General features: G+C 36.9%; 1 protein-coding gene and 1 long non-coding RNA gene across 13 annotated transcripts in view; both read left to right on the plus strand.

The window, feature by feature from the left end:
• Window positions 1-2,939, plus strand: part of mef2cb (myocyte enhancer factor 2cb) — a 71,570-nt gene extending 68,631 nt beyond the window's left edge. For 6 of the 9 annotated variants that reach the window (XM_052556504.1, XM_052556512.1, XM_052556506.1 and 3 more), the window contains one exon: window positions 205-2,939. In XM_052556504.1, the coding sequence (XP_052412464.1) occupies window positions 205-568 (364 nt within the window). In that variant the 3' untranslated portion in view covers window positions 569-2,939. The remainder of the gene's footprint in view (window positions 1-204) is intronic. The other 3 variants (XM_052556513.1, XM_052556508.1, XM_052556509.1) reach the window with 1 other exon arrangement.
• A 472-nt stretch (window positions 2,940-3,411) lies between these two features.
• Window positions 3,412-12,365, plus strand: part of LOC127958919 (uncharacterized) — a 42,330-nt gene continuing 33,376 nt past the window's right edge. Inside the window, exons 1-2 of one of the 4 annotated variants that reach the window (XR_008154171.1) lie at window positions 3,418-3,561; window positions 7,753-7,825. This is a non-coding gene — a long non-coding RNA (uncharacterized LOC127958919). Of the gene's footprint in view, window positions 3,562-7,752; window positions 7,826-7,886; window positions 8,163-10,538; window positions 10,802-12,365 lie in introns of those variants that run through there. The other 3 variants (XR_008154174.1, XR_008154173.1, XR_008154172.1) reach the window with 3 other exon arrangements.

The following is a 12,365-nucleotide window of genomic DNA, read 5'->3' on the forward strand; positions in this document are numbered from 1 at the left end:
TTTTAACTCTTACACACTTAATATATGCAACTTTCTCTCACTGTTCTTACTGTTCTGTATAGAAAACTTTTCGCAACTCTGCAAAAGTTGAAATATTGTTAAAGAAATGTCGGTGATTTGATTGTATCTTTGGCACCTGTGTACAGGAGTGCACCAGCACTCGTTCCGATCCGTAACCCCCTTCATTTCCTTTCCTTCCTACAGAAATTGCTCTAGCTCTCACTTATGTCAGGGTTCAAATCTCTCCCTGCCCTCTACTCAAAGCCTGCACATCAAGTCCGAACCTGTTTCTCCTCCTAGAGATCGATCCAGCAGCACCACGCCCGCCGGCTACGGCCCGCCACTGTCCCACCAGCAGCACCAGGGCCTGCCCCCACAGGGGCGACAGGACTCGGGCCGCTCCCCGGCCGACAGCCTCAGCAGCTGCGGCAGCTCGCATGAAGGCAGCGACCGCGACGACCACCGTCCCGACTTCCATACGCCATTAGGATTGGGCCGGCCCGGACTGGATGAGCAAGACAGCCCATCCATCAAGCGTGTCCGCCTCTCGGAGGGGTGGGCCACATGATAAGCCATGCCCCCCTTGGACTGCCCCATCCTCGATCTTGACCTCCCCATGCGAAGCAGCTCACACGCTAATCATTGCTCTCCCTTATCCTCTGATTTGCTGTAGAGAGGGGAGGAAGTGCTCTCGAAATTACCTGTATTTTTATTATTATTATTATTATTATTTCAACAGATTATGTCTAATATACATATTGTTGTGATTGATGGGTTTTCAGGGAGGGAAGCGGCAAGGAGGACTGATACACCAGGGTTGGGGAGGGTTTAGTGGGTGGGGTTACTATGCATAATATGTGCAGTTTGTGGAATACAATGTAAAGAATTACCATATATGCATATATATTTACACGTTGTGTAGGTGTACATGTATGCAGAGTAACAAACCAACAAAATGTGTCAGGTACTCTCGGATCTTCTTCTTTTTTTTTTTTTTTTTTTGCAAAGTACATGCCTCAGTGATGTTCAGCCACAAGAGGAGCACAGCAGAGAGCGTATCGCGGAGGTGACAGCTTAGCACTTGAGTCGTTGTCCCTGTACAATATGTACAGATACCTTTTTTTAGAGCCACTCTCTTCAGGAGGGCCTCTTCGCTAAATGTATGTTATGGGTGACAATGTCATGTTGCAGGTTCAACGTATTGTACATAGAGAAAAGGCTGGGACACGGGGGAACGGTCAAGGTTGCTGATTTCACACAAACATAACTGTTATGCAAGAATTTCGAAGGATTGTACAGATATATGTGCAGGTTCTTTGGTTAAGTTATGGGGGAGTGGGTATTTCAGAAAAAAAGTATAAACAAAAAACTCTCCTGCTGATGAAAGAAGATAGTAGGACGGGGATGAAGGACTTTAAATTAAGAGCCATGTTACTTCAGTCTGATGACATTTTAACCTAGGATTTGCAGTTGTTGTTCAGTATTAAAATAAGAAAAAGAGAAAAAAAAAGTATGATACACTTGCTTATATTTTCATATCAAAAAGGAATACAATGCAAAGCATTTTTGTGGCTTTTTGTAGTTTATAAGAGCCAGAATGTGTTTTGATAGCTTTGCCTATATGAGAAATGAAAAAGGATGAGAAACCTTGGGCTTTTCAAACCGTAAGCCACGAAAACTAAGACAGTGAACCCTTGCTTTGCTCAGTGTTTTTCTCTCTCTCTCTCTTTCTTTGTAGAAGTTCTGTTTTTAAATGTGTATTTCTAAGTATATTGAATATTAATATTAAGAAACTTTTTTTTAAAAAAAAATCTGTGAAATTAACATGCTTGTGTATAGCTTTCTAATATATGAATATATATGATAAAAAAAATATTGTCATAATGTTTTCCCCATTGCGGGGATGTGCAGTTGCATACGTTTAATCGTCTTTTCTTTCCCCTTCTTTTTTTTTCCCTTCACCGGACTGAGTCTTTCAGGGGCAAATGCATTCAGAATGATGCTTTTAAATTTAAGTTGCACTCATAAACATGCCCCCCTTTCCCCTTTTTAATAAGCACAAGGTATCCACTCTGGTCTGGAATATTCACAACATTTTCCAGTCTCACATTAATTGACATTGCACTGAAGATTTTCTAATATACGACAGCACAGTCATAGATACCTCATGACTGCTTGTGTAAGCTTGTATCATCAGTTAGTGGATTGTGACTAGTTTTGTTCAGTTGATATACATATCTATCATTGTGCATTCTGTGATTTTGACAGGACATGTGTTAGTCTGTTTTTTCTACCAAAGACAAGTGATGTTATGTTTGCCGATCCATTATCCTTTCTGGTGTTTCTTCACAAGTTGTTCATAGTGGCTGGTACCTCTGACTCACCCTCCCAGTGCCTCAGATTACCTTTCAAACGAGTTGGTCTTGTTGAGAATTGGGAACATTCTCCTCTAACTAACAAGTGTACGGTATTGTGAAAACGCCATTGTTTGTTATATAGATTTCAACTGTCCATATATGGCTCCGGTTAATTTTATTTCCTTTTTTTAATAGAATTTTTTTTTTTTTTTTGGTTGACCTTTTTGTTTTTTCCTCTCTCTATCTCTCTCTTTCTCTTGTTGTTTCCATTAAGTATATAATTAACAAAATAAAAATGAAAAAAAAAATTGCTGAAAAATTCTGTAGTAACAAATGTAGCTTGTATAAACCTACAGCTAACCAGAAGAAAGAGGCTTTCAGCGGCACAAGCTGGACTTTGTCGCCACTTGAAGACAAGATGTCATTAAATTAAACCACATCTCTGTATCTCAAGGGACTTGATTCAGCTGTAATGTAGTAAAAATTAATGTATGGAATAAAAATTGTTTCTCCTGCTGGGACTAAAAAAAAGGTATTTGTATTTTGCAGAGAATTCAGTAAACTTACTGGCTTTCTTAGTTACACAGACGTCCTGGTGTGATTTTTTATTGTGTTCTGTCCCTCAACTTGACTGCAAGATATCTGTGTGAACATGTATTTAGCCAGTATCTCTAAACCACACATTGTTCACTCAAAATGGTTAATCGTAGAAACATCGGTACATAATTATTAATGTTATTATTATTAAGGTCAGTATGTATGGGCCTGTCTTCAAATATACGCAAGGCTTTACCATTCATGTTTTGTAGCTATGCACCGTAGAAGCTGGGATAGTCAACAAACACTTAGTTTGACTGAATAAAATATTAAATTATATTCATCATACATTCACACAACCTCTCAGAACAGTTTTGTAAAATTGAATCCTGTTTCTTAAAAGATACTATTAAAAAAAACTGGCCCAATAGATTACACGAATATCTATTGGGTTTGTTCAGCCAATCAGTAAGCTTTTAGGCGCTTTTCTGTCGCGTGCACAGCGGCCAGTCCATATATGGCACCGGAAGCTGAACATAGCGCATTTTCTTGAGTTTAGAGAGTGTAGAATTTTCGAGATTACTTACCTTTCAACAACGCCATACACAGCCAAACCTGCTAAAAACAGTAGAATAAAGCAACGAAACCATAAACAGGAAGAAAACAGGTAAACATCTATACAGCTTTTCGTGTTCTGAGGGAGGTAAGAGCTTCAGAACGGTTAACGGTTGCTTTGCTTCTGCCTTAATATTGTTTGGTCGCCCAAATTGAAGGATTGTGAAATTAACGTTACAAGTTTAATCTAAGGTTCTTCTGATGAACACACTCTGACACACCTGACCATCCCTCAGATAAAGTTAACAAGCTCTGAGCTGGAGTTTCTTCTTGTCTCCCTTGAAAACAGGCTATGTTTAGCTCCAGAATGTTACTCAAATATTTGAAAGGGGCTAACATTTATTAGTAGACAGGTATTATGGCTAACAGTAGTAACACAGTAGATTTAATGTGTAGGCTACGCGTTATAGCCTAGTCTAAACTATCGACCTTTATATTTGTGCATTGGTTTATTAATTGCCTTTATCGACAATGTAAAATGTTTTCAGGAAAATGCTAGACCTAAGATTATACATTGTAGAAACAGTGAAGGCTGTTGAAGAGACAATGAATCTTTCTGGCCACAAGATGTCACCATTGTTGCAGATTTTTGCCTTATTTCATTCCCCCGCTTCTCCGGTGAAACTGAGATTTCTGAACTAATCTCTGTAAAACGTGTTAAACATACAATCATACTGCACAAACTCTACGTATGATACATATTCAAACTCTTTAATTAGACATTAATTGTGTAGGCTATTTGAATTATGTGCCGAATTTGATTTGTTTTTGTTACTGAGTGCATTTTAAGCTGTTTCTGCTTGATCGCATTATTTGCTATTGACCTGCCCTGTACATATAATGTAACATTTGAATATTTAAAATAGGCCACTTTCATCACATAGATTCTGGGAATCTGTGAATATAATTTTGAGAACATCATGAAGTTGTCACATAGGCTATATGTAAATGTGGCTCTTGTGTAAACCCAAACTTTGATGTGGATCATTTACATATATACTATTGTAGCTCTGTATAAAACTAAAATGTAAGTATGTTTGCCTGTGATGATCAAAAAGACACTCACAACAGAGATTATTTCAACGTTTAATCAACATTATTTTCCACTCCTCCAGATGTTGCACAGAAGATATTATCTCTCCTACACTTTACACTTTCACAAGTCTTTTAAAAAAAGCATTATACACGAACACAACAAACGAAAAAATAGAGAAAAAAAAAACAGAATCAAAGGTGCACTTGAAATAATTTGTAGTCTAAACTTGAACTGAAAACTTAAATCTTGGATCTGTAATATAACGCTAAATAATTGCGAGACAAATGGACAATTAATAGCTAAATGAAAATGTAAAACGTCATAAATACCATTAATATATGGAACACTGTGAAACTTTTCACGATAAAAAAAATAAAATAATAATAAATAAATAAAAAGCTCGAATGGGCACAGCTATAATCGTTGCAATAAACTCATTCTGACGGTAGCTTTCTGCTAAGAAATGAGCGAAAAGCAAAACGAAAAAGTTTGTTAGAAGTTAATCTGCTTTTAGTTATTTTGTTTTAATTTATTATTCATTATTCAATTTGGTTTTTATTCATCATTCATTGGATAGTATTCATGTCATCATCATCGACAAATAGGCTATTAGCTACATTAGTTGCGGATATTTTGGGGAGAATATCGAAATTTAACAGACGAATATTTTTAGACTCAAAATATGATTTCTCGCTTTCTCCCTCTTTCTTTCTTTCTTTCTTTTTTTCTTTTTAGCACATAAATATTTGCTCGTCAATAAGCTTTATAGAAAAGGAGGGCATGCAGGTGTATTTTTGACAAGCATCAAGTGAACATATAGTTGACTGTAAAGTTTTTTTTTTTTTTTTTTTTTGTAACATGGCATTTAAGGTGATTTTTTTTAAATTAAACTATGCGCGTTAATACTACTAGGATATTACTGTATTCTTTAAAGCGATTATCACAGTGTAAAATAATAATAATAATAATAAATTACAAATCCGTGCATTAAGCATATAACTGCATGATCTTGAGCACGCATCGCGTGTAACCCGCGTATTGGTCAGAAGTGGCTTCGACAATGTTTTTTAAATTACATTTTTAAAAAGAAACTTATCCTTTGCTTTCTATAACACATTTCCTGGCTTTATAAAGGGGTCTGTCTTAAGTAAGAAAGCGTAAAGTAGTCTAGTATAAACGACTTTCCCTCGTGTTTTTACAGTTAACTGCACATAGGCTACTGGATATAATTTGCAACAAGAGCGACAGTTATTCTAGTCATTACTAAATGAGAGATAATTGAGGGTAACAAAAATAAAACGGACTAACAAATAAATCTACCGTATAGCCAATATGTGGATATATGTTTTCAAAACTGTTGCTATTATAGTGCGTGTAGTAGCCTATACTACATTTTATTTCCCCAAAACAGAAATGTGTGTAGTCTGTCTAACATGTCTACAAAAATAAAAAAGGGACACAAGGCTCCTGTATAATTTAAAGATTAGTATTTGGCCTATTTATCTATCAATATTTGATTACAATTTAAACTCGTTGTATCAATCAGTCTGCTTATAAAAATATGACGACAGTCGTAGATTTATATTAATGGAAGCTTTGAGAGAAAAAAATTAATACATAATCAAATAGAATTAACATGATAGATCACATTATGACAGTATGAATGATATGTTCACGTGGAGTTATCGCTCGTGTCTCCTGATAAATCATTTGTTTCTGCTGGAGAGCGCCACAAAGCATTTCACCGCCAGATGTCGCCACGTGTTTCAGAGACGCATCACGGTGACTCAAATTTCCTTTTCTCACTTCAAATGAATTTCTAGAGAACGAATGGCTGAGGCAATATTTCGAAATGGCTTGAAATACCATTTAGAATACAGTTTATTATTGTATTTGCTGTCTTACACGTTTAGATGAATTGGCCACAAGGTATGTGTCCAACACGAAAAAAAAAAAAGCCAAGCAGTTGAAAAGGGGGAGGGAAAAACTAAAGTTTATTAACACTATAAAACATTTGTAAATGCCCACCGTTTCATCTAAATTCCCCGTTAATCGAATAATGTGCACTGCATTATTCGGCACAGCTGAACAATAGAAAGAAAACATGAATGTCTTTGTATTGAATCACCTTGAAATGAGCCTTCCTCCTCTCTCTTATTCCCTCTCCACCCTCTCTGTCATACGTCTAACTCACTTAAACAAAAAGTCTCTCCATATATTTTAGGACCTATTTTATATATATCCTATCTATTAATGATTATGAAAGAACCAAGAGAGATATAATTGAGAGGAGAAACAGAAATAAGCCATAGCCTATGCTCGTTTAGACGCTTTAGACGTTCGGTTTTCTCGTTCTCATAATCTACACGCGTAATTAAAGAGGCTGGAATACAGATGACCATTAAGACAGTTTGTTGCCTATATTTTTCCCTTTACTGTATTTGTTTATATATCGATAATAAGAATCATTATCTTATCAATCTATTAACAGAATATACAGGAACACGTTGTAAATATATATGTGTGTATATATATATATATATATATATATATATATATATATATATATATATATATATATATATATATATATATATATATCCTGTTCAAGATACGCAAAAACAATAATAATTTTTTGTTTGTTCTGTCTTGTTTTTGTACGTTTAATCTTAAATAGAGTAGGCTAACGGGAGGTTCTGTACAATGACTATAAAATGTGTGAAAGCTTCAGTGAATACAAAAATCCTAAAAATGCCACTTCCTCTCATTAAAACATTTTTTCATGAGCCTCGAAAACATTTTCAAAGTTATTAAGGCACTTTTGGATTAGGTTTTAAGGGTGTCTTCGGGAATTGCATGAATCTCTTTCTCCGCGAAGTCGAAATAAGCCTAAATTTGCACTAACTTTATAGCCTATAGATTAGGTTACTTGGTCCAGAAGACCAATCAATGGCAAAATGCTTCGAATGTAATGCAGAATAATATAAGAATCTGATGAAAATAAATTAAGATTTGAAGATGGCTAATTCATTCTCCAATTATACAGATAGGAGTTGTATATGGTTTATATTATAATTTGGGACGTTATGGTGATTCATTGCCTGCCGTTATATTTATAAGAGCTGTGGGAAAGTTTGAAGTCCCTTTCTCTATAGGTTTTAAATATGCATAAGTATGGTAATCGCGGTCCTGCTGTGTTGCAAACAGACGCAGCAGATCACACATGTGCTACACAACTTCGGACCGTGAAGTCGTCAAGACGAGGACATGAAGAGTCCAAGTAAGTCCTGTTTTTCTTATTGACGTCTGTTGGTATAAAGAGATATAGCAGGGCTGTCTGAAGTTTAAGGCGGAAAACATGCGAGCATAGGACAGCACGTGTGTTGACCCATTGGGAATCAATCTTTACGCGTGTGCCCGTCTGACCACTTCTATTGGGTGCCAGATCAGTTGAGCAAGGGTTCACAAGATGAAGATCAGACGCTTTACGAGTAGGAACTATGAAGAAGAGATGCCTAAGATTGCGCCTGAGAAGTTCTGGAAAAGAGTCTTGACTCGAAAGTAAACGCAGTTATATTAATAGGAAGTGGATATTAGGCCTAATGATGACTTTAGCGGTAAGTTTTGAGGTCGATGATGTTTGTGTCGATGCCAAGTTCAATGCAATAGATATCGTTCATTCATTTTTTTAAAGCATTTGCCTCATGATTTCAGCTTTTCTTTGTTTAGACTACTAGCAGATTATTTGTTCATGTGGGCTAGACAGCTAAAGAGAACTAAAGATGTGATGCTCATTTAGCCTACTATGTACCTAATAATTTACAAAATATTATTTTTGTTGTTGTTGTTCTCTAATAATAATGTGTTTATAGCCTACTGCTAAGTACAATTTTGTTTTGCTCATTTTGTTCGTATAGACTACTTCAAATTGCATGAAAATATTTGCTGCTTCTAGTAGCTAATTGCAGTTGTAGTATCTTTTAACCGACTATTTCTTTATGAGAGATGCTCTAACTTAATGATATGCTAATGTAACATAATGCGCTCTGTGCCTTTTTGTTTGAGACGCTCAAAAGAAGGAATAGCTAAGTAAAAAAAAAAAAAAAAAATATATATATATATATATATATATATATATATATATATATATATATATATATATATATATAAACCTTAAGTATTGTTTAACTTTCTTTAAATGGATTGAAATAAACAATGATGGAGACAATGCTGTAGCGTAACCTATGCAATAAAAATCCGCATCGCGAAGAGCCAAAGGCGCATGAAATAAAATGGAATCGAGACAACGCAGCCATGCACCGTGAATGCAAAGGAAATTCAAATATACCTTTTAAATATGCATCAATATTAAAAATAATACACTCGCAAGGACCAACTGCGGTGAAGATGTAAGAATGGCGGAGCAGGCGTCTCATTATGCATGATGAGCGACTTCCCTGGCAATGAGTCTCCGCTTCTTTGCTGCATATGGTCCAGTTTCACGGTCAAGAAAGGTTCTTCCTTTCAATAAAAAAAAAAAAAACAACAACTTACATATTCTTCCGAAAAAGAAACGAGCCACCTCGAAGTCGATGAGGGGAAATTACTCCGACCGCTGAAAGAAAGGCTATGTTGGGGGATTTGCATATTTGATGCGCTAATTTCCCTGATGTATTTAAATATGGCTGCACGTAGCCGATAGGCTTGCTACGTCATCGGACGTGACCTCGTTGTGAAATCTAAACGTGAATTCGTTTTAGTCAAACACAAGTGCTGGCAATAATTGAGAACAGTGAAGGAATAAGAATTAGTTAACACTATTTAGAAACGTTCAGAATCTTACATTTAAGAAATGTATTTTCAAAATCTGAACTTGATCATTAAATAAAGAAAATGCTATTATGACAATAATAATTATTATTGTTATTAGATTAGGCTATGTTATATAAATATGTGTGGTGTGAATAAAGGTTTTGGGGTGGGTCTGACCCCCTTAATTTATGTTTGAAGCCGTTATCATTGAATATCAAAACAAAAGGTCTGGCATCAGATCTCACAAGTGAATATTCTTTGTTACATACCGTATGTGTGTTTCGGAAATAGAAGTAAATCAGTGCGCGTATTCAAATATTATGCTGACCCACAGCAATCTCAGTCGCCAGAGGAGGTAACTATAGCAACGGTATTCAGCATTTTTTATATCATAATTTGATAGGACATTGACAAAACATAATATTATTATTCATTACTTAATTACTAATGTGCATAGCCTATCAAAAGTAAGTTGCACTATATATATATATATATATATATATATATATATATATATATATATATATATATATATATATATATATATATATATATATATATATATATAGGATAGTTGCACTAATTGTAACTATAGATGCGCCAAAAGAGAAATGATTGTGTAGATAGTAGACTGCAAATATTATTGTGTGTATTCATGGCACGATGTAAAAATTTAACAGCCTGAGGCCCTATTCTGAGCTTGCGTGCGCGCACTCGAGCGTGAGGTTATGGTGAGTTTAAATAGGACCAATTTCACTTTTCTCTTTTATTGTTTATTTTTCTTTTCTTCACGAGCTATTACAAATCAGTGTGTAAGTTTTCCGTGAGCTGATGATGTCCTCTCAGTGTCAGATGGCCATTTCGTTCCGTCAGTCAAAATGTGTTGGGCAGAAGCGCTCGGAGCAAATTCATTACCGCAGTCAATCCGTAACCTGGTCTGGGAACTCGGGGCTAGTCCACGCCAATAGAGGAACAATGCCTCCTCAGTTCAAGTCCAACAAAAGACCTGGCGAACTTGTTTGAATTTCAGAGCACGTCCTTTCTTTCACAGAGAGGACTGCCCCTCCCGAAAACCCTTCATGAAAAAAAAAGAAGAAAAAAAAGAAAAAATAAGGGGGGGGGGGGGGGGGTGAGCATGCCGACCTTCTCTGCTCAACAGTGCACTTTTCTATTTGGTGCTGCAGACAAATAGGTTATGGGAAACTTCTCAACCCCTCCTCTCCCTCTCCCCTTCTCACTGGCTCTCGCTGATACGGTGGCTGTCGTTCTCGTGCGCTTGGACTGTGCTCTAGTGAGAATCAGAGCCGCTGAGGCACGCGTAATGAACTGCGTATTAGCGGCAATTTTAAACCGAAAGCAGCCCGTGCACGCCGGCTTCATACTTCAGCAGGAGTTGCATCTGGTCACGTCGACTTCGGCATAATTATAAAAAATCTTTGCTCAAGTGAGTACATCTGGAAACACTTCTCTTTTTTTCCTGTCTTTTCTCTCTCTCTCTCTTTTTTTGTCCATTAATAATACAATGCTATAAGTTGCATTACAGATTTTGACGAAAGAAATTTAACTACATTAGAGTTTTTGTAGAACAGTGTCATAGATATTAACATACTTTGGACTGATATAACACAAAGCACTTGTCTCAAGGCCAGAAGTCTCATGCAGTGATAATACAAGGTGACAAAGTCTCACAATTTATGCGCAAGGGAATTTAATTTAGCATTTTGGAACAGAAGTTTTCTTGTTGTGCTGCTTAGACAGTAATTTTGATTGGAGGCCATGCATCAAACACACTTTTATTTTTTTTAACACACATTTCTGTGAGATGTTATGTGAGTTGTAATTGATTATAATCAATAAGCGTAGCTTCATGTGGACATGTGAGTCAAATGTCTTAATCGCTCTCATTGAGGCAGACGTTTTACAACTTAGAGACCTATATTAGAGACCTATTCTTTCCATTATTTGTGTATGTTACTGTACAGGCCTGCAGAACACCTTGTGTACTGACATCTGTTTGTGACGTTTCAGGTGGTCTATACAGTTAATGATATAGTGTAAATGAATTTAAGACACATTGTACACGATGAGTGATATAAATAGTTTTATTGAGAATGTTTTTCAACTTTTCGAACACGCATACACACAGACAGAGAGGGAGAGAGAAAGAGTAGTGCTGTGTTGACTCCCAAATTCTGAAACCCACACAGATGCTGGAGAGTCAGCATCACGTTTTGATTGATAGGTTTGTTATCCACTTACTGTATTCAATTACTGTTCTCACGGAACAGAAAGTAGGCATGAGTATGTAATCCATTTAAAAATAAGATTCTGATAACACCTCACTCTGTCTAGAGAGCAGCTGCTACATACCTTTGCGTGTTGACTGTTAGTGTCAGAGGAGAACAATCGCAAGATTCCTCTTGTCGCCGGCGAGCATTTCCTTGTATTCAGTCACACTAAAAACCAAAATCCTCGTGAGCGAGAGTGATTGGCGTTGCCTTTCAAATATTTCCATCAAGTATAGTCGCCTTTGAAAATGCGTTATGCGTAAGGATCGCCGCTTCAACCTGCGCGAGGGATGCAAACGCGCTCTGGAGATTTCTAATGACATCATCATCATCCCCACCTTCATCATGACCTTGCACTCCTGTGGTCCGAGACCTTTGACCTTTTCTAGCTGGTCCATATTTTGGTACTGGAAGCCCGCCCCCCCGCTTACCCCCTCCGCCCCCCACTCCTCGAGATGTGGCCCTGTTCCCTCTCTCAGACCGCTGGCAGCAGCAACACAATCCTCCTCTCGTCTCTCTCATAGCAGCTCTCAGGGATCCGTGGCATTACCGATCTCCTCCGTGCACGGACAACCTGCCACCACTCGGCTAAAAATAAGAGACCGATCTCTCCATTCAGTGGCGAAACAAACGCGACGTTATTTCCGTGTGCACTTTTTTCCTCTGGAATCGGATTTCTCTTTTGTATAATATCGCTGTTGGTTCCGTGGGATATCTATC

This window comes from Carassius gibelio, chromosome B5, assembly GCF_023724105.1.
Source record: "Carassius gibelio isolate Cgi1373 ecotype wild population from Czech Republic chromosome B5, carGib1.2-hapl.c, whole genome shotgun sequence".
NCBI classification, from domain to species: domain Eukaryota; kingdom Metazoa; phylum Chordata; class Actinopteri; order Cypriniformes; family Cyprinidae; genus Carassius; species Carassius gibelio.